The 23076-nt window shown below is 35.5% G+C and overlaps 1 protein-coding gene across 2 annotated transcripts in view; it reads left to right on the forward strand.

Moving 5' to 3' along the window:
- The window catches only part of DDX10 (DEAD-box helicase 10), a 275119-nt gene that overhangs the window by 236326 nt on the left and 15717 nt on the right, over positions 1 to 23076 (forward strand). Inside the window, exons 17-18 of one of the 2 annotated variants that reach the window (XM_070273597.1) lie at positions 8105 to 8241; positions 8443 to 8496. In XM_070273597.1, the coding sequence (XP_070129698.1) occupies positions 8105 to 8241; positions 8443 to 8485 (180 nt within the window). In that variant the 3' untranslated portion in view covers positions 8486 to 8496. The remainder of the gene's footprint in view (positions 1 to 8104; positions 8242 to 8442; positions 8497 to 23076) is intronic. The other variant, XM_001499568.6, reaches the window with a different exon arrangement.

Below are 23076 nucleotides of genomic sequence, written 5' to 3' on the forward strand. Positions count from 1 at the left end.
TTGGGATTTAGAGCTTGGATAAATCTCAAAAATTAATCCATCTCTAACTACCAAAGACAGTTGGCTGTGTATAGCAATCAGAATTTTTGTTTTAAATTTCAAAACTGTAAAGTGTATCTTCTCAGTGCTGTCTTAGAAAGTTGCTTTAAAGTTTTATTACTGAGAACAAAACATTTTGAATATCTCATTTTTCTCCAAAATTTTCTTTTCTTCACAATCGTTATATTCTTTGTCAGGATCAGAAATAGTTTATCATGAATTTTGGAATTTTCCCTCATGAAATTTTGAGGTATTGACAGTTTGCCTTTTTTCCGACATTCTGCTTTTAATTCATACAATATGGAAAGACCTCTTTTTTTAAACCCTAAATGGAATTAAATAACTAAAATTTAAATACAATTCTTAAAGCTTATTTTGTCTATTGTTATGAATGCTGTATTTTATATAAGAAGGTAATAAAGGTAATTCTCTATATTTAGACTTTGAATTGATCTCCTCACTAATAATCCCTGACTGAGCAGCAAGCATGATGCCCATTCTCTCCTTCATCCATTGCATGCAATATGGCTTCTATGTCTACTCCTTAGTAAAGTGATTGAAATTAGTCTAATTCCCTTTTATTTTATAAACATTTAAGATTTTTTGGCCTAATAAAATTTACTACGGTGCTAAGTGATATCTTACTTTCTGTATAGTACAATGAAATAATCTGTTTTCTTTCACCTCCACATCAACCCTACTCTCTATTTCTCAGAGACAGTCCAGAATTATATAACTTTGTTTTCTTTTAATAAAGCTTCAAGTGTGTTACATTTCTTATTGAGACATTTTGTGCTCCCTCAGTTTTAACATTAGGATTTCTTTCTTTTTTTTTTTTGCTTTTGCTGTGGTTGTGAATGCTCTCAGAAAGAAAAATAAAGGAAATCCAGCACGTATAAAAGCATATTTAGGGGTAGGTTATGGCTCTGTCTGCCAAAGGAATTTTATATAATATTCTTTTGTAAAATTTTAAGCTTCTCAAAATTAAGACCCTAACTCATTTAGTTTTGCATACCCATGATGGGCTAAATATACTAAGCACTCAGGAAGTGATTATTAATTTGAACTGACGGGAGTGTTTGAGGTTTCTATATTTTTTTAATGAATATAAGGGTCAAGAACTTGATCATGTGTAAGTCCATATTTGTAGAAATAACTAGATTCTTTTGTATATGTATAAGCCCTCAGTGTGTGTACAGAGTTTTTGTGCGTGATCTTCTGGAGAGAATTTTAAACATAACTTATTTGTTATTTTATAGACATTATCACACATTCATTTTTCTTTACTGACTACTTACTTTTTCCCCATTAAGATGCTGATTGCATGTTTTCCAAGCATCTGCAGTTAATTAAAATCTTTGCAAGCTTCCTTAAACCTAAATACTGTAAATTATTTCCATTTTATACTTGAGAAATCTGACACAGAAGTGGTTGAGAATTATCAGTGAAAATATGGTTAGATCTAAATTGGTGAGATTTCTAACTAGTGTTAAACCCTTGTCAATAATAAATATGTATATACTCAATAATAATAAATAGCATTGTATCCCACTTTAATATTTTCATGTTAAATACCTATCAAATATTTAAGAACTTGCTCTGTGTTTTTTTACTATAGCAGTGGGCGATGTTAAAAGTGTTTAAAGAAGACAATTTAGGTGACACAACTTTATTTTACGTTTCATGGACAGTCTTCTTTTGGAGAACTGCAAAATGGGGCAGAGAGTAGGAAGTTTTTATAGGATAAAGAATAAAGAACAAGAAAGAGAAAAATAGAAAATATCTGATTCGTTGGGGCCACATAATCAGCCTTGTTTGGGGTGAGAAGCCCTTGAGTTGGCTTGGCTTTTAGACATTGGCTCACTGGATATATTGCATTTCTGGTCAAGTGGAACATTTACAGGGACACAAAAGTTATCTAAGTTTTGCTTTTGTTGACATGGCTCCCTGGGCAGGACCAGCTCCATTTTGGGCCTAGAAATTTATTTCAACAGTGATAACAGGGCATAGACTCTTCCCCCATGGAACTTACTGCCTAGGAATACAGACATTGCACAAATAGTGAATTCAGTCTGGGTGTAACAGTGAAGAGAAATCCACAGGAAGTTTTACTAAGGAAGTGTTGGTTAGAAATGTTTAATATGCAACCTGATGACTTGAAGTTAACCTTGTGTGGTATAATAAAAAATATATTTAGTCTTAGTACCTAGTTCCTGACACTAAACTCCTAAAACCCTTGGAACTTCCTGAATAATAGGAGTATCTGTCCTTATGCATCAGGAGCCCCTGTCCAGCACACTTGTGTTTATGTTAATGAGGTGGTTCAGGGTGGGGTCTCTAGATAGCTTCAGAATGAGAGCTGGTCACCAGAAGGACCAAACACATGATTAGAGGATGGGAACTTTTAGCCCTGCCCCCCACCTCCTGGGAGGAAGTTGGACCTGGAAACTAAGTTATAAGAACTCTTGCACAAGATCTCAATAACTTCAAGATTGGTGAACATGTGCTAGGAAGATGGCCTACCTGGAGAGGGTATGGAAGCTCTACCCCCGCATCCCCACTTCATACCTTGTCCTGTGCATCTCTTCCGTTTGGCTGTTCCTGAGTTGTATCCTTTATAATAAATGAACTGGGAGTCCTAAGTAAAGCACTTTCCTGAGTTCTGTGAGACATTCCAGAGAATTATCGAACCTGAGGAGGGAGTCGTGGGAATCCCTGAATTTGTAGTTGGCCAGGCAGAAATGCAGGTAGCTTGGGGACCCCATTTGCAGTGTGGGCAATCTTGTGGAACTGAGCCCTTTACCCGTGAGGTCTATGTGAAGTCTGCGTAGTGTCAGAATTGAATTGAATTGAATTGTTGGACGCTCCTTTGGCATTGGAGAACTGGTATTGAAAAAAAACCACATATTTGGTATCAGAAAACACCACACACTAGGCAAGAGGACATAGAAGAGGATTCCAGAAGAGAAATAGCAGGTGTGAAGACTCTGAGATGGGAAGGGGTTTGACTTGTTCCAAGACCCAAAAGAAAGTGGGCTTACATGATTGTAAGCGGGTGGTAGACACAATCACATTTGAAACTTATAAAACAACAACAGCGTTCCAATTACAACGTGGAGAATTGGAGTGATCAGAACGAGGGGAAGAATGGTTACAGGGAGACTCATTAGGAAGCTGGTGCAATATTCCATGCAAGAAAGAATAGAGGCTTGGGAGACAGGGCCAGTGAAAGTGGAGATGGACACATACAAAATAACATAAAAAGCTCTCCTATATGTTTTATGAAGCTTATAAAATATGCTTAATTCTGAAGAAGAAATTGTATCAGCAGCAAATCCGAAGCTTTAATGGTGAAAGTTGAGATTCAGGGTGATATAGGAGAAGACCTAGCATATGTCCAGGTTTGTGTGACTGTGGTGAAATTATTTAGTCATCTGAATCAGCCCCTTAATTTTGAAAATGGGAACAACAGTTCTTTTTCTTCCTACTTCATCGGGTTTGAAGATCAATTTAATGAATGTCAGAGCACTCTGTAAATTTGTTGTAGGAGAATGCCACTTCTCGTTTGTGTTTCTTCCTATCATCAAAGCCGAAAACAAAATAAAAGCTAGTTGGATTGCATTTCTTTTTTGGATATTTTCATCTGTCCTACATATAATTGAGTCTTCCAAATAACTATTTTAGGAAAAGTCATTTTTATTTTAGGTGAGGTTTTTCTCAGAGGTTCTGAAAGCATTTTTCAGCTGGTTCTTAGAGGTGACCCTGATTCCTTTGTGTGTGTGAACTACTTGTTGCTTTTTCTCCCTCAGAGCCTTGACATACATTTAGTAGGGCCAGTGGAGTCATTTCACTCTTGATTGGCTATTCCCCAGAAATAGCAGAACCTGGCTTTCATTTTAGTGCTTATGTTGCTAACTATCCCAGAACAATTCATTTTATCATCAGAGCAGGGACTTTGTCTTATTTACTGCTGCACACCAGAACCTAATAGTGTATCTGGCACATGTAATAGCTCCTTAATAAAGACTTGTTGAATAAAGGTGTTTTTATAAGGCATTTTCACAATATTTATTAAGCTGCTTTTTTAGGCCATATTTAACATGTACAATTATGCTTCTGTGTGTATTGATTCTCTGAAATATGTTATGTATGCATGTAGTCCACAGAGTCTAGTTGGTTCTTCCTCCTTAATATCTCTCATACCTGTCCCTCACCTCCACCTTCACTGCTGCTTCCTTCATTGAATCCCTTGTCTCATCTGGATTATTGTTGTTTTTAAACTGATTAACTGCTTTCAAATCTTATACCCTCCAACCACCTTTCCCCTTGCTCCCAGTTACATAAGATACAAATTTATTCTCCTCCTAGAATACTTAAATGGTTCTCTTTTACTTATCGCAGTGAGTTTCCAGCCATGGTGTCCTAACACACTGAGGTGTCACAATCAGTTGGGAGTTGATAGGTATATCAGAGTATTTCTGCTGTCTCTCATGAATATGAGTCCAAAAGGAGATAAAAATGAATATGGTGCTGTATTTATAAATTATCTTTCAAATGATTCAGGAAATCACAAGGATAGAGACAGAGCAGCTAGAATGTCCGTTTTGTTTGCTAACCTTATATAGCTAGAAAGAGCATTTCTAAACTAGACCTTGCCAGAAAGACAGAGTACTTTTCTCTAAAATGTTTTATGACAATACCCTCTTTACTTAGTGACTTTTATTTATGCTTTGTGTTTGTTGTAGATGATAGTGTTTTTATTTTTTAATAAATTAAAGACATTAATAGAAGCACATTATACTTTTCATAATACAGATATTATATATTTTATGGTTATATATTTCTAACCGTTCAAAGAATGAACCAAAAGGCCAAAGGGTCAATATAAAAATGTCTTTTTCCCATCATCCCTACACTTTTAGTAGGTTGACATTGTGTTTCTGAAAGGAGTGATTGCCAGCTTAAATTTATTTGTCATGTCATGAATTGAATAGTGTAATGCAACACAGACAATGTGGTATGGCATCAACAGTGCGGTCATCTTATAGGTCAGGAAATAGCAAGACCTCAATGTTATCAATTACAAGAGGCATATTAACATTAAATCCAAATATTAGTTCATCTATTTAAAAGCAAATTTTCATCATTCCGAGTCAGTATTTTCCTTCAAATAGATAAATATGTACACTGGAATACTGAGTGAGGTATTTATACTAAGTCTCATTATCTAATTTATTTCTCTTATTATATTGTAGATATTTTGTGAAGGCCACTGCTTTACAGTAAATGTTAAAAGAGCACAGCAAGTGGTATTAGGTGTTAAAATACAGTTAAATAAAACATTCTGCTTGAAGTGTCTGAGTACAGATCTCAAAGCCAACAAGCATCTGGAAATTAGGGAAATCACCAGAAGCAAGAAAACCACAAGAGGGTGAGCCCAACTCTGCCTAAATCCTTGGCTGAGTATCATATTGCATAGGCTCAAGGGAGACCCATAGGGAACCAATCTAAAAGAGCAGCAGTTGGAAGCCACAGAACAAAACAGAAATATAAGCAGTTGAGTACCATGCTTTGGGCAGAAATAATGGCCCAAAACTTCCCAGATTTAGTTTAAAAACATTAATTGATAGATCCAAGAAGCTTTCAGAGCCCCAAGAAGAATGAACACAAAGCAAATCATTTCTAGACACATCATAATCAAACTGCTGTATAATAAAGAGAAAATTTCAAAAGCAACCAGAGGAAAATGACACTTGTTTATACTTCGAGGAAAAAACTGAAAGTATTTGTTGCTAATGATAAAATTTGAGCTTTTAAGAAAAAATAGAATTTTGGAAAAGTTGTATTCACTCATACTTCCCAATATTCGACTTTAGAAAACTTGTATCCACTAATAGCTTCCTAGTACTTTGAAAGAAATTGCTTACAACATTAATGGTGATATTAACAATTGTGATTTTTAAAAAATATAATGAAATGTGTCAGCATTTGAAGATCCACGTAAAGGAAGATCTACGTAATTCAGTGAATCAGTATTTTCCAATTAGCCAATGGCATGATGTTGTGAAGTCATTCAGTGGTAAGAGAGCCATTCAGAGTGCAAAGTAGACCAATGGATTTTAATGTAACAGAGTACAAAAAGTTTATTGATGTGGCTTCAGATTCCACACTGCAACTACTTTTTTAAACTACCACTCATCAAGGTTTGTTATGATATCAAAGCAGAGTAACTGCAATTCTCAAAAGGCTATTAAATTTTTCTTCCCTTTCCCAACTATCTATATCTGAGAGACTGGATTTTCTTCATATAATCTTCAACCAGAATGACATATTGAATGCAGAAGCAGATTTGAGGATCCAGCTGTCTTCTTTTAAGCTAGACAGTAAAGAAACTTGCAAAAACGTAAAATAATGTTTTTTTGTTTTGAACATTATAGCTATTTTTCATAAAAATATGCTATTTATGTTAATATATAGTGAGTTTTACTGGTACTTTTAAATTAATAAATTTAAAAAATTTTTAACACAGGGAATGTCAGTAGCTATAATCCACATTAACAAAAGCTCTTTGGAGTCCTTCATACTTTTTAAGTGTAAAGGTGCCCTGAGACCAGAAAAACGTGAGAATTGTTTTGTGTCTGTTCTGTCTCCACCTTCAGATAGCAAATTCCTTTGAGAGCATCAGACTGGAAAATTGGAAATATTTTGTAACCCAGGAGATTAGTGTTCTTGAGTATATGGTGACATTCAATTTTTGTTGATATCCTTGATTATTTTCAAGTAGACTGTAAAGTATACTGTCAAGTCTGCGTCTTACTTAAGCTTCTAATGGCAAACTTTTTTCCCCCCACTTCTGATATTTGTTTCCAGACCTTTTATTTTTAGCAGGGAGCTTTACCAGAAAAGCAATAGGGGCTTTTGCAGTGGTAACCAATCCTAACTTTTTTTTTTTTTTTTTACACTTCTTCCTCCTCTTGTTATGTTTAGAGGTTATCATGGGAGAGCTGTTCACAAAGTGTTAGAGGACTTCTATAGTGGCCTACACAGTCAATTGCCATGCTATTTATTTGCAGTTGTTATTCAGTTTCTGGGAAAGAGCATTAAACATTTGAAAAGAAAGAATTATTGAAGTTTGTTTCACATTGTGTAAAGAAGAATTATAAAGATCATAACTGAGAAAAACTCATCTAGAATTTTTTCTTTTAGTCCTGTTTATAATCTGTTAAATGCATGTGGCAATGCTTATTGGTGTTTCTTATCTACTAGGTGGCAAAAACCAATGTGCCAGAAATAAATTTGTTATAGGGGATGTTCAATACATAAATGTTTAGTAAGTTTATTTTGAGATTGCGTTAGTTTGTTCTTTGACAAAAATAAACCACCGTAAAACAAAAGCCAAAAAAATAAAAGCCCACCTCCCTACCAACTTGCAAGAAACTGGGTAGTTCCCGACTTCTTCCATGTGTTACTGCTTTACCTGTTTCTTGGTATGCCTCCCTTTTTTCCATTGTTCTTAGTGACTTTGTACTTACATTTGAATTTAGAAGACCCCTTACTATTAATGAGTTCATACAGATCTAATTGTTATTTTAAGACTTAGATTATTGTGGTTATAAAATAGTCAAAATCATCAGACAAAAAGAGAGTGTTTCTGTACTCTCTGTTCTGGCCTTTTATATTTTCACCTAATATTTTTTGTAGTTTTGAAATTTACATGTGTGTGAACAGAAACACTAAAACAACTTTATTTTATACTTTATTTCTTTGAAATTTGAGCTACATTGAAGTCATAAAATTGACAATTTTTCCCCATATTGTGTTTAAGGGACTTAATAGTGGTTTACTTTCTGAACCATATTTTATTTCATTTTATTTTTGAAGTGACATGGGTTTCTTTCTCTTTGAAAATGATTATGAGTCTGAAAGTCACATAGAGGCTTTCAGCAGAATAGAAGGCTTCTAATTTGAGAATCTCAATTAGGGGGTATTTATTTGGGTCTAGAAATAAGACCTGATTATTCATCAGCTGTTTCCTTACAACACAATTTCCCTTGTGTTTTCTTAGGCCAAAGATGAAGAGGAAGCCTTTCTGGACTGGAGTGATGATGATGATGATGGATTTGATCCCAGCACGCTTCCAGATCCAGATAAGTACAGAAGCTCTGAAGAATCAGATAGTGAAGATATGGAAAATAAAATTAGGTATGTTTTTACCATTGGCAGCATTAAGTATATGGGTCTCCTCCATTTAATCCAAAAGATTTCTAGGGATAAATGTCTTGCCCTTCTCAGCATTTTAGGGGCTCTCTTATTTTTTCTGTAATCCTGGTTAACAGATATAAGAATGTTTTAAGAATTGTATTTTCTTTTTCTTTCTCTATTCTTTTTTCTTGTCTCTTTCAGAAACCTTTATGCTCAAGTATTTGATGCCTTAGGGTATATTTAATGCAAACAGAGGTAGGATTTTATTTTGATTCACCATCAAAGGACTCTATTGAGAGTGTTGTTAAAAATTCTCTCTGAATTTTAAAAAGGAGCAGTTATACTTTGACATTCTTTGATATAAAATTAAGAAATACATAGGGGCCGGCCCCATGGCCAAGTGGATAAGTTCACACGCTCTGCTTCGGTGGCCCAGGGTTTCACTGGTTCAGATCCTGGGGGCAGACATGGCACTGCTCATTAGGCCATGTTGAGGTGGTGTCCCATATACCACAACTAGAAGGACCCACAACTAAAATATACAACTATGTACCGGGGGGATTTGGGGAGAAAAAGCAGGAAAAAAAAAAAAGATTGGTAACACTTGTTAGCTCAGGTGCCAATCTTTAAAATAAAATTAAGAAATACATAAAATAATGGAAAACTTACACATAAATAGCCCTTGACAAATTCTCTCAATTTAAAAATCTGTTCATTTGTAATGTAGACTTATTTACTACCCTGCCAAAAACAGATGAAATGTTATGAATTGAATCACAGTATGACTTGCTCAGCATTTGTTTTCAGAGTACTGTGTATTAGATTACATTGAGATTCTATTGATTTAAAAGTTGAGGAGATTAGGGGCTGGCCCCGTGGCCGAGTGGTTAAGTTCGCGCGCTCCGCTGCAGGCGGCCCAGTGTTTCGTTGGTTCGAATCCTGGGCGCGGACATGGCACTGCTCATCAAACCACGCTGAGGCAGCGTCCCACATGCCACAACTAGAAGGACCCACAACGAAGAATATACAACTATGTACTGGGGGGCTTTGGGGAGAAAAAAAGGAAAAAAATAAAATCTTTAAAAAAAAAAAAAAAAAAAAGTTGAGGAGATTAAACTTCATGGACATTCTAAACCAATGAGCTTATTTAGGCAGATGGGAGATACTAATGACAGATGAAGTTAATATGATTGAAGGGAAGAGGTAGCTTGATGGAACTCTTAAAGTGCTAGCCCAGGGAGTTTGGAGTTGGAGAAATAGGCCACAGAAAGCTATAATCTGGTTTTAAGTAAGAAGAACATTATATAAAGTTCTCAAAAAGATTGTCCCCTTAGGATAAAATGCTGTAGGGAGATCATTTCATAATTTCTCTTCATTTTAATCTTGTGCTCATTTGAAAGTAGAATTATTTTGTAATAGTGAAAATGACATCCAAAATGCAGTCTTCCCAAGTGATGCCAGAAACTTGAAACATTTGCTATTTGACAACCAGGTAGTGGACATAACACCTTTCTAGTATTGGCAGACTAGGTAGTAGACATATTAGCTTTGCTATCACAAGTGAAAGTAATTTGATTAAGATTTAGAAAAATATATAAATGTGTGCCACAGGGGTTAAATAATTTAAGTTCAGAGCATATTCCTAATCTTTAGAAATTGACCTTTGAGAGTACGTATGCACATTTTGCTTCAGAAAGTTCCTTGGTGCACGTGTCAGGACTTTGATGAGTTATCAGTATGTTTAAGTTTGTTGCCCCTTATGTTCTTATATAAATGTCCATCTTTCAGAGTGGTTTTATGGGATCTCCATTTTGATAGATGTGATCTAATGTAACACATAGGACTTTATATCATAACTTCCAAATGTTTCTGTGTAATTTTACTGCCTAAAGGAAACATTTACTTGGTTTTTACAAATTGTTATGCACCATATTTTGCACATCTGTCTAACATACCTTTAAAACATAGAACCAACCTTTGAAGTCATTGGCAAGAAGTCACCATTCCTTCTGTATCTGATTCATAAGAATTTTTTTTTTTACACTTTATGATTGTTTCTGGGTCATCTTTAATCTGTGTACAGCAGACATTTCATTTCATTCTTCTGATATTTCTGACCCTCATAGTGACATTTTCCTGCTACCACGTAATGACTTGTTCTTTAATAGCCTCACATGTTTCATCCTAATTAGCCTGTAAATGCTTTCTAGCTAGAAACTCTTTTTGTACCAACCCTTCCAGCTCCAGCCTCTACTCATATCCCCAATGTTAATGTCATGGGCACAGAGAAAGCCTTGAAATATTTGAATTGATTAATTGATTGATGAAGAAGATTTATAGAATAAGAAAGAGAAATATAAGAGGCTATATAATTGGTCCTAATAGCTTAAATGATACAAGAGATGACAGAATAGATGGTTGGAGAATTCAAAGAAGCTAAGTTCAAATAGTGTAATGGTAGTGGACGAGAAGGTGGGAGTACCTTGAAATGCCAAAGCATCTTAAATAACAGGAGTTCAGATGGAAAATAGTTAAGCATTAAATAAAAATTAAAATAGTTTTAATTGTACACATGGCTCCTAACTCTGCATTAGCAGAGATTGAAAGGAATTGGTAAATTTGTCTTAAGCTGAAGAAAAATTGTCTTTTGTTGAAGAGAATATCAACAAGGACTTTATTCCTTTAGTGCATTTAAGGGCTTCCTAGCAGTTTTTGTCTTTTGTCTATGAACACAGTGGTTATCTAGTCCAAAGCCATCTTCTTATAGATGAAGAAACCAAAGCTTCAAGGGATAAAATAATGTGTCTGTGATCACAATACAAGTTAGGGACAGATCGCTGTGACCTTCCTAAATCAAACTGCTTCCCTAGTTCTAAACTCCAAGTTATATAGAATCACTCTAGCATTAGGAGAGGTAGCTCAGTAAAACTGCCTGAAGACAAATTTAATGTCATTTGACTGAAGACCTGATCCATAGACTAATGATAGAATAGATTTGACTAGACCATGGTTTCCCAACTTCAGCATCATTGACATTCTGGGCCAGATAATTCTTTGTCTTGGGGGGTTAGAAGTGGTTGTAGACTGTTTAGTATCATCCCTGGCCTCAACCACTAGCATCTCTCCCATTGGGATAACCAGAAATAGCTTCAAACATTGCCAGATGTGCCTTGGGGAGAAAAACCTCCCACATTGAGAATCCACTGGACTAGACCAAGGATGACAGGTGAATATTACTAGTACTTAATTTCCTCATCCTTTATCCAGGATAGGCTTTATCTATTTTCCACTTAGCTGTAGCAGTCCTTCTCAATACAGCTTCTGTCAATCAGTTGGAGTTGGTACACAAGATGAAACTTTGCCATTTCTGAACTAGAAGGCAGGATTGAGGGTAAGTTACAAGTGGTAGTCTATATGTGAAATTCCTATTTATACTCTAATTTCCATTTTTCTTATTTTCCCTTATTTCGTAAAATTACCTCAATAGCAATGAGTAAAGGTATATGTAAACTGAAGCCAAAATTGTTTTGGATAAGAAAAAGTATTTACAAGTAAATCTATATACACTAGAATTTTGACAAAAGTAACTGCTGCTTGCTGCTGCTGTATGCAATAATAGCACCAATACAGTTTTCCTGTATTGTTCCCAGTTTGACTACATCTTTTTTTCTTTGCTTCTCATAAGCATGACATGATGCTAAGATTTTCTGATGTCAGTTTTAGAGGGTCCTCCTGGCGTTTTCATAGGTTTTATTTGCTGGACTGTTTCTAGCCTCTGCTCAATAATTGTAGGAACAGCTTGTGTTCCAGCTGCTTGGTCATCTTCACTCTCTCCGTAGGTTATCCTCTGGGTATTAACTTTGCGCTTAAGATATGAGTTTATGCTTATGGGACTAGATACACCAATTAGAAAATGACTATCAGTCCCAAACTAACTAGCATGAACTAGTTTCTTTGAAAATTTCCTCTGGGTATTTATTTTTCCTTCACTTTGGTGACATCCATAAATATTCAACATGAGTAATACTTTTGTCTATTTACATGGAAAGACAGTCAGTAGACAATCGTCACTGGAGAGCCAGATTTAGTGGAGGCTGACTGAATCTGGGGTCAATAATTCTCCTGAGCTCAGTGCTCAGCCACAGTAGAATTTAAACCATCCTCAGCCCTCTGTAGAAATATCAGAATTAGCATCTTTCTGAGATTCCAAAGGGATTCTGATGTGCAAGATTCAGCTCCTTTAAGTTAGCATGACAAACATCTCTTGCTTATAATGTCCCAGGGACAGCAAAAATAATATGATCTTGAGTTCCTTTTACGAACCTTTGTGAATTCAGCTGCCATTAATAGCTCCATTTATCCTCAGAAGCAGCTGTGAAATAGGGAAAGCGGGTAATCTACCCATAGTACGCGAGAATGTCAGCGAGTTAGTCAGCAGTAGATGCCCTATCTCCATTGGAGGCTCCAAGCTTTTATGTGCTATTTTTGAAAACACGTATAGAAGGAAGCGCTTGCTCTCATGGTCTCTAGTTTCTTGACTCATCTTCATTCATCTTACAGGTTGGTCCAGGCTGTGTTTTACTCTGTGGCTTTCACTTCTGATTCCTCGTTTGAAACTGTGGAATTAGCATAGGTAGAATAAATACAAGATGTTAGGATTTGTTGTTTTATTGTTGTTATTAAAATAGAGAACGATTTGGTAGGAGACCTAACTCTTAGTTGCAGTGAACGTGGTGACATCATAGAATTCACTGGTCTGCTGGTAACTACCAGAATCATGTGTTCTTGTTTCCAGTGAGTTTTGATGTAGACTTTTATACCTTTTGAGAAAAAAGGACCTCAAATATTCTAATTATTGTTGTGCTAAGTGATTTTTCATTTCTTTATCTCCCAAATAGTCCATATGATGTAGTTATACTGCTTTCACAATAAAAATATTTTGACAAGCTTCTACGTGTGGTGCCAAGAACTGGAGTGAGAACCTCCTGCGTTATTTAAATCACATTCTACTTATTTAAAGAGTTAAAAACACCCACTTGATCTGTTAGTCTCTAGCTTGTTGTAATATTTCTTGCATCCATTCTTTCAACCAGGAATTTTTTAGTAGCTATCATGTGCCACACATAGTGAGTAACAGGTACAGAAGATAAAACATTAAACAAGAAAAATACCTTTCCTGTTTTCACTGAGCTTTTAGTTCAGCGGAGGTTACAGACAGCTAAGCCTGTAATCACAAAACAATGTGATAGATAAGTGCTGTGATTTGTGCCCTGGGGGAGGCAGTGTGGAGGAGGGTAGGTAGGGAATGCACATGGAGAGCACTGAAGTGATGGACCTAACCCTGGGGCTGGGGAATCAGGAGAGCTTCCTGAAGGAAGTGATATCTGAGCTAAACCTGAAGTAAGTTTAAGTCTTAGCCAAGCAGGCAGAAGGGTAAATCGCCCTTCTAAAGAGTGAGACCTTTGAAGTGAGACAAGAGTGTCCTTAAATTCCAGTTAAACTCTTCTTTCAAAAAAATTGTTCCTTTTAGCTATGCCTCACAAGCTGAGAGATTTGATTCTGAGCGTGTAATATAAGATTAATTTTTGTATATCTAGTAGCATTCATCATATTTGGTTTATGGCCATCTTCATGTGAATTGCTAATGATGTGAAAATTTGCAAAGTATTGAATACACTGAAAAGAAGCAGCTGGATGTTCCAGATATTCATTATCCAGCCAAATTAAGTTTTTAATATTTATAATCTTAACCTTTTTCAAACAAAAAAAAGAGAGAAAAGGTGGTGGTTAGAATCTTAACTGCCATATATCAGTATCTTCGTAGACCACAGTCTCTGGCTAAGGCAACTTGCTTTATGAAGAACTGTTATATGATGGTGTGTTTGGTAGATTATTCTAAGTGGCGTTAAGACCAATTACGTCTATAATTTGTACTGAAACTATTGGCATAATTTAGACATGGTAACTTCTATATGGATTGATACCTTTTCCTGTACAAAGTGTACTGTTTCACAGCTAATATAATTAGCTATTCTTTTTACCTCGTGTGACACAACTCTGAGTCAAAAGACTGATTAAGGATTTTTGTCTGTGTTTGCATTTGTTTGGGGTTTGTATTTTATTTTTAAAATCTGTTCCATGTTAGTATCCTATTTTTGAGTGAACTTGCCTATCTTTAAAAGTTATCTCTCATGTGAAGGAGAGGAACTTCTTTAATCTCTGTGGTTTCTCCTAACGTTGTTCTGTGACATCTCTGCAGTAAATTTTGCCTGGCAACTACTCTTCCAAGACTTTACAGTCAGCTTTGTAATATGTGGAAGGCTTTTCATCTGGAAAAGAAATGTGTATGTCAAAGATAAATTTCTGGGGAAGGAAAATTCCTAGAAAGCATTTTCATTTCTTTCTTAACTGTTTTTGATTGGATCTAGGTATGGCGCATTTGTATATTTAATATAAATTTTAGTGGAATTGTTGGTGCTGAATACAGGGAATGATTTTGTTTTGGTTTTTTACTTTTTATTTGGAAATAATGTCAAGCAGAAAATTCGCAAGAGTAGTACAAAGACAACCACAGATCCACATTCACCTATTGTTAACGTTTGGCCCCACTTGTTTTATCATTTGCTCATTCTCTAAATATGTGCAGACGTTATTGTTTTTCCAAATCATTCAGGAGTGAGTTGCACACGTTATAGCTCTTTCCCCTAAATACTTCAGTGTGCATGTTGATATTGGAAATTTCTACTAAATAGTTGCTGCTTTTCTTTTCCTAGGAATATGAAATCTTTGGGGATACATTAATACACGCAAATATCCTGCTCTTCAATAAATTCCCCCTTCCCCTTTAGATTTAGTATTAATGATTTTTGCTTGAAGAGTTTTTGCTGTGATGATCGCAAAATGATGATTTTAAAACTTCAGCTCTGCCTCTGTGTTTGCCAGTTGGCACTTGGCATTCGATACAAGAATGCCTTCTCATTGATGGATTGATTATCAGTAAAGACTCATGAATTCCTATTTTTTCAAGGATTTATAATTCATTAATCTCAAAATCTCCCATATTTGGCCAGTGGAGTCCCTTCAAGCTGGCTCCTATATCCTTGTGACATATCCCCACAATTGTTTTGGTCACTTCTTAGCATTCCTCTGAGGATTCCTGGTTCCTTTTAATGGATAATGGCATTAGAAATCAAGATCTTATCACTAGATTTGCTTATTGCTACTAGAGTGCCTTTGCTTCTTGGCCTTTCCAGCGGACAGAGATAGAAAAATATATCTATGTTTGTATCCATACACACACATATACACATACAGATACCTATCCTAGAAATCATTATTCTATGCTAATACCGCCAATTCCAATCCATCACCACAGAGTTCTTCCTTAATTTTCCCCATTCCATAGCTATAACTCTCTTTTTACATTAACTTATTTGTTCACTCACTCCTATAATACATCTAAAATTGTTCCAGGGTTACTTTGTCCATACAACTACCAAAAATAATAGCAATACAAAAAAATACTAAAAAGAGTTTAGGATTTGTTTTCATTGTATCCTCCACGCTACTTGATCCAAGACTGACTAAGGGTATATCGTTGCCTATTGTGTTCACCATTTACTTGAATTAGTCAACCCCACCTTCCCCAGCCCCAACTTTATTCAATTGAAATGCACTTGGGTTCATTTATTTCCATTTGCTTTCAGTTTTCTATTTTGAGATTATTGCTGTTATTGTTGTTGTTTGTTTTGTTTTCTTCTATCCTTGTTGATTTAACTGTTTTTTGAATATGTGTAGATCTTTAAAAGTCAAAAACATACAGGAAAATATATCCAGAGAAGTGTCGATCCTTTCCATATGCCTTCCATCCCATTCTCCCCCACTTCTTGAATGTAAACTAGCTTCATTGTTTTCTGGTTTATTTCTCGTGTTTCTTTTTTTTTGTAAAGATGAGCAGATTTTTAGTAGTTTCTTTTTTTGTAGTGATATGGGCAAAGCAATTCTGAAACTACTTTAGGTATATTATAGGATTGTGGACTTGGAAACAGAAAATTGAACCTGTAGTGATGGATTAAAATTGGTATAGATGTCATTATTTCCCTTTCTTTAAAAATGTTTTTTATTGAGATATAATTGACATATAACATTGTATTAGTTTCCAGGTATACAGCATAATGATTCAGTATTTATATTGTAGGGGAGGAAGACATTTCCTCTTCCCAAATGTGGGTTCATCTGGCCAGAGAACGAATTGAATTCACATGAGACAGAATAGCAAGAGAAAATTAAACAGATTTATGAGGAACCGTGGCCCGGGGCCTTTCTTCCCAAAGGAAGAAAGGGCACCGAAGAAGTGGGGTGCACAGAGTGGTTATATACCCCCAAACAGGGTGTTTCACATATGATTGAAATGTCCCTCCCACAATAGTCACAAGATTGCCCTGTCAGCACAGCGCTTGATGGACACAGCAGATAGTGGGTCTGCTATCTCAGTGGGCAGTAGCAGGAGGCAATTCTCTTGTCTTGAGCTGGGTGGTCACAGGTGAGCACAGCAATCAGTTCCTAACCTAAGGAAAGATGCTTAATCCTTAAAGAAATGCCAATGTTGGGAGGGGGAGGGAAGTCAGTTACAGGAGGTTACCAGACAAGCACAATAAAATGCAGATTTAAGTCCTTGCCTTTGGCATTGATTAAGAGTTTCTAGAGAGAAGGTCATCTCCTTTCTTCTTCCTGGTACAGAGAGGGAGGCACCTTTTACAGATAGAGATTTACCTTACAAATGTAAATGTGTCCTAACAAAGGGCAAGTTCCATTCCTCAGAGCCTCCTTCCCTGTCCCAGTTTATCAAAAGCAATCAGCCTCAAATAATCCTCATGCCAAAGAGACATATCTTGCGGTGGCCAATTTCAGACCCCTACAGTATATAATGTAAAATGTTCACCACAATAAGTCTAGTTAACACCATACACAGTTACAAAATTTTTGTCTTGTGAGGAGAACTTTTAAGAACTACTCTCTTAGCAACTTTCAAATATGCAATACAATATTATTAAGTATAGTCACTGTGCTGTACAATAGATCCCCATAATTTATTTGTTTCATAAATGGAAGTTCTCTTTCTTTCTTACACAAAAAGTAGCATACTATATATGCTCTTTTGCACTTCATCTTTTTCATTAAATGGTACGCCTTCAAAATTATTCCATCAGTTCATAGAGATTGTCTTCATTCATTTTTTTATTGCTCCATAGTATTTATTATATATGTGTACTGTAGTTTTCTCATGCTTGTGTGTGTGGTTTCCAATATTTTGCAATTACAAATAATGCTGCAGTGAATAACCTTGAGAATATGTATTTTGTTATTGTTGAAGCTATATCTTCACGGTAAATTCACAGAATTGGAATTTTTTGTTGAAGGGTAAATGGATATGTAGTTCTGCTAAATATTGCCAAATTCCCTTCTAGAGGGAATATACCATTTTGCATTCCTACCAAAAGTGCCTGAGAGTGCCTGTTTCCCACAGCATTACCAACAAAATATATTGTCAAGCTTTTGATTATTTTCTGTCTTGCCAATTTGATGGGATAGGTGGTGTCTATTGCATTTCTCTGAGTGAAATTGAACATCTTTTCACAGACTATTATTCTGAATCTTTTTGTGAATTATATTTTCAAGTCTTTGCCCATTTTTTTCTGTAGGATTTTGGTGTTTTTTCGTCAATTAAAAAAATTTGTATATTAACGATAATTAGATCTTTTAAAGTAGTGTATGTTGCGGTTATTTTTCTCCTAGTTTTTCTTTTGTCTTTTGACTTGGTTCTGCTTATGCCATGCAGATGATTTTAATTTCTAAGAGGTAAATGTAAAAAAAATTTTATTGAGGTCATAATAGCTTATAACATTGTGAAATTTCAATTGTACACTGTTATTTTCAGTCACCATATATATGTGCCCCTTTACCCCTTATATCCACCCCTAACACACTTCCCCTCTGGTAACTGTTATACTGTTCTCTTTGTCCATGTGTTTATCTTCCAGATATGAGTGAAATTATGCGGTGTTTGTCTTTCTCTGTCTGGCTTATTTTGCTTAACATAATACCCTTAGGGTCCATCCATGTTGTTGCAAATGGGATGATTTTGTCTTTTTTATGGCTAAGTAGTATTCTGTTGTGTGTGTGTGTGTGTGTGTGTGTGTATATATATGTTGTGTATAGATATATATATCACATGTTTATCCATTCATCTGTTGATGGGCACTTAGGTTGCTTCCATGTCTTGGCTGTTGTGAATAATGCTGCAATGAACATAGGGGTATGTAAATATCTTTGAATTGTTGATTTCATCTTCTTTAGGTAAATACTCAGTAGTGGGATAGCTTGATCATATGGTATTTCTATTTTTAATCTTTTGAGAAATCCCTATACTGTTTTCCATAGTGGCTGCACCAATTTGCATTCCCACCAGCAGTGTATGAGTGTTCCTTTTTCTCCACCTCCTCTCCAACATTTGTTATTTTTTGTCTTAGTAATTATAGCCATTCTAACAGGTGTAAGGTGATTTCTCATTGTAGTTTGTATTTGCTTTTCCCTAATGTTAGTGATGCTGAACATCTTTTCATCTGCCTGTTGGCCATCTGTAAATCTTATTTGGAAAAATATCTGTTCATATCTTCTGCCCATTTTTTGATTGAGTTGTTTGTTTTTTTGTTCTTGAGTTGTATGAATTGTTTATATATTTTAGAGATTAACTCCTTGTCGGATATATGATTTGCAAATATTTTCTTTCAGTGGGTGGGTTGTCTTTTTGTTTTTCTTCCTGGTTTCCTTTGCCTTGCAGAAGCTTTTTAGTCTGGTGTAGTCCCATTTTTATCATTTTTCTTTTATTTCCCTTCCCTGAGTAGACATGGTATTTAAAAAGATGCTTCGAAGACCTATGTCAAAGGGTGTGCTGTCTGTATTTTCTTCTAGGAGTTTTATGGTTTCACGTCTTACCTTCAAGTCTTTGATCCATTTTGCGTTTATTTTTGTGTATAGCGAAAGATAATGATCTACTTTCATTCTTTTGCATGTGGTTGTCCAGGTTTCCCAACACCATTTATTTATTTTTTTTATTGCAGTAACATTGGATTATAACAGTATATAGCTTTCAGATATACATGGTAATATATTTCGAATTCTGTGTAGATTACATCATGTTTACCACCCAAAAACTAATTATAGTCCATCACCTCACATGTGAGCCTAATCACCCCTTTTGCCCTTCCCCCTCCCCCTATGGTAACCACCAATCTAATCTCCGTTGCTATGTGTTTGTTTGTCCTTGTTTTCATCTTCTGCTTATGAGTGAGATCATATGGTATTTGACTTTCTCCCTCTGAGTTATTTCGCTTCACATAATACCCTCAGGGTCCATCCATGTTGTGACAAATGGCTGGATTTCATCATTTCTTATGGCTGAGTAGTATTCCATTGTGTATATATACCACATCTTTATCCATTTGTCCCTTGATGGGCACCTAGGTTGCTTCTAAGTCTTGGTTATTGTGAATAATACTGCAGTGAACATAGAGGTGCATGTATCTTTACGCATTTGTGTTTTCAAGTTCTTTGGATAAATACCCAGCAATGGGACAGCTGGATCATCTGGTAGATCGATTTTTAATTTTCTGAGGATACTCAATACTGCTTTCCATAGTGGCTGCACCAGTTTGCCCTCCCACCAGCAGTGTACGAGGGTTCCCTTCTCTCCTCATCCTCTCCAACACTTGTTGTTTCCTGTCTTGTTAATTATAACCATTCTGACCGGAGTGAGGTGATACCTCATTGTAGTTTTGATTTGCATTTCCCTGATAAGTAATGATGCCGAGCATCTTTTCATGTGCCTGTTGGCCATCCGTATATCTTCTTTGGAGAAATGTTTGCTCAGATCTTTCACTCATTTTTTAATTGGGTTGTTGGTTTTTTTGTTGTTGAGACGTATGAGTTATTTGTATATTTTGGATATTAACCCCTTCTCTGATATATGCTTTGCAAATAACTTCTCCCAGTTGTTAGGTTGTCTTTTCATTTTGTTGATGGTTTCCTTTGCTGTGTAGAAGCTTTTTAGTTTGACGTAGTCCCATTTGTTCATTTTTCTTTTGTTTCCCTTGCCTGGTCAGACATGGTACTTGAAAATATGCTGCTAAGACTGATGTCAAAGAGCATACTGCCTATGTTTTCCTCCAGAAGTTTCATGGTTTTGGGTCTTACATTCAAGTCTTTAATCCATTTTGAGTTGATTTTTGTGGATGATGTAAGGTAATGGTCTACTTTCATTCTTATGCATGTGGCTGTCCAGTTTTCCCATCACCATTTGTTGAAGAGACTCTCCTTTCTCCATTGTATGCTCTTGGCTCCCTTGTCGAATATTAGCTGTCCATAAACTTGTGGGTTTATTTCTGGGCTCTCGATTCCGTTCCATTGATCTGTGTGCCTGTTTTTGTGCCAGTACCATGCTGTGTTGGTTACTGTGGCTTTGTAGTATATTTTGAAATCTGGGCATGTGATACCTCCAGCTTTGTTCTTTTTTCTCAAGAATCCTTTGGCTATTTGGGGTTTGTTGTTGCCGCATATAAATTTTAGGATTCTTTGTTCTATTTCTGTGAAGTGTGTCATTGGGATTCTGATTGAGATTGCTTTGAATCTGTAGATTGCTTTAGGTAGTATGAACATTTTAACTATGTTTATTTTTCTGGAAAGTCCGTGCACATTGAATATCTTTCCTTTTCTTTATGTCATCATTGATTTCTTTCAGTAATGCCTTATAGTTTTCATTGTATAAACCTTCACCTCCATGGTTGAATTTATTCCTAAATATTTTATTCTTTTTGTTGCAATTATAAATGGTATTGTATTCTTGAGTTTCCTGTTAGTTTCTTATTAGAGTATAGAAATGCAACTGATTTTTGTAAGTTGATTTTGTACCCTGCAACTTTGTTGCAGTTGTTGATTATTTCTTAGGGTTTTCTGTATATAGAATCACGTCATCTGCCACAGCAAGAGTTGCACTTCTTCCTTGCCAGTTTGGATACCATTTATTTCTTTTTCTTGCCTAATTGTTCTGGGCAAAATCTCCAGTACTATGTTGAATAAGAGTGGAGAAAGTGGGCACCCTTGTTGTTCCAGTTTTTAGAGGGACAGCTTTCAGTTTTTCACCATTGAGTATGATTTTGGCTGTGAGTTTGTCATGTATGGCCTTTATTATGTTGAGGTACTTTCCTTCTCTTGCCATTTTGTTAAGAGTTTTTATCATAAATGGATGTTTGATCTTGTCAAATGCTTTCTCTTCATCTACTGAGATGATCATGTGGTTTTTATTCCTCATTTTGTTAATGTGGTGTATCACAATTGATTGATTTGCAGATGTTGAACCATCCCTGTGTCATCACTGCTATGATGTGATCACTTGATCATGGTGTTTGAGCCTTTTAATTTATTGCTGTATTCAGTTTGCCGATATTTTGTTAAGGATTTTTGCATTTATGTTTATCGGGGATAAAGCCCTGTAATTTTCCTTCTTTGTGTTGTCCTTGTCTGACTTTAGATTCAGGGTGATGTTGGCCTATTAGAATGAGTTAGAAAGTATTCCGTCTTCTTCAATTTTTTGGAATAGTTTGAGAAAGATAGGTATTAAATATTCTTTGAATATTTGGTAGAATTCTCCAGAGAAACCATCTGGTCCTAGAGTTTTGTTTTTGATTACTGTTTCAATCTCTTTACTTGTGATTAATCTATTCAGATTCTCTCAGTTTTGGGAGGTTGTATAACTCAAAGAGTTTATCCATTTCTTCTCAATTGTCCAATTTGTTAGCCTATAGTTTTTAATCATAGCCTCGTTTTTTTTTTTTTCTGTCATATCCATTGTAATTTCTCCTCTTTCTAATTTTATTTATTTGAACTTTCTTTTTTTTTCTTTGTGAGTCTGGCTAAGGGTTTGTCAATTTTTTTTTATCTTCTCAGAGAACCATCTCTTTGTTTCAGTGATCCTTTTTACTGTTTTTTTGGTTTCAATTTCATTTATTTCTTCCTGATTTTGATTATTTCCCTCCTTCTGCTAACTTTTGGCTTTGTTTGTTCTTCTTTTTCTAGTTCTGTTAGGTGTAGTTTAAGATTACTTATTTGAAATTTTTGCTGTTTGTTAAAATGGGCCTGAATTGCTATGAATTTCCCTCTTAGGACCACTCTTGCTGCATCCTGTATGAGTTGGTATGGTGTATTTTCATTTTCGTTTGTCTCCAGATATTTTTTGATTTCTCCTTTAATTTCTTCATTGATCCCTTGTTTGTTCAGTAGCACATTGTTTAGTCTCCATATGTTTGTTCCCTTCTCAGATTTTTTCTTGTAGTTTATTTCTAGTTTCATAACATTATGCTCAAAAAAGATGCTTGAAATGATTTTGCTCTTTCTAAATTTGTTGAGGCTTGCCTCGTTTCCCTACATATAGTCTGTCTTTGAGAATGTTCCATGTGTACTTGAGAAGAATGTGTATTCTGCTGTTTTTGGATGGTGTGTTCTATATGTATCTGTTAAGTCCACCTGGTCTAATTTTTCACTTAATTCCACTGTTTCCTTGTTGACTTTGTGTTTGGATGATCTATCCATTGATGTAAGTGGGATGTTCAGGTCTCCTACTATTGTGTTGCTGTTAATCTCTCTGTTTAGGTTTGTCAGGAGTGGCTTTTTATGTACTTTGGAGCTCCTGTGGTAGGTACATATATAAGTGTTGTGTCCTCTTGGTGGAGGACATTATCCTTATATACTGCCTCTCTTTGTCACTTATTGCCTTTTTTATGA

The sequence above is a fragment of the Equus caballus genome, chromosome 7 (genome assembly GCF_041296265.1).
Source record: "Equus caballus isolate H_3958 breed thoroughbred chromosome 7, TB-T2T, whole genome shotgun sequence".
Lineage (NCBI taxonomy): Eukaryota > Metazoa > Chordata > Mammalia > Perissodactyla > Equidae > Equus > Equus caballus.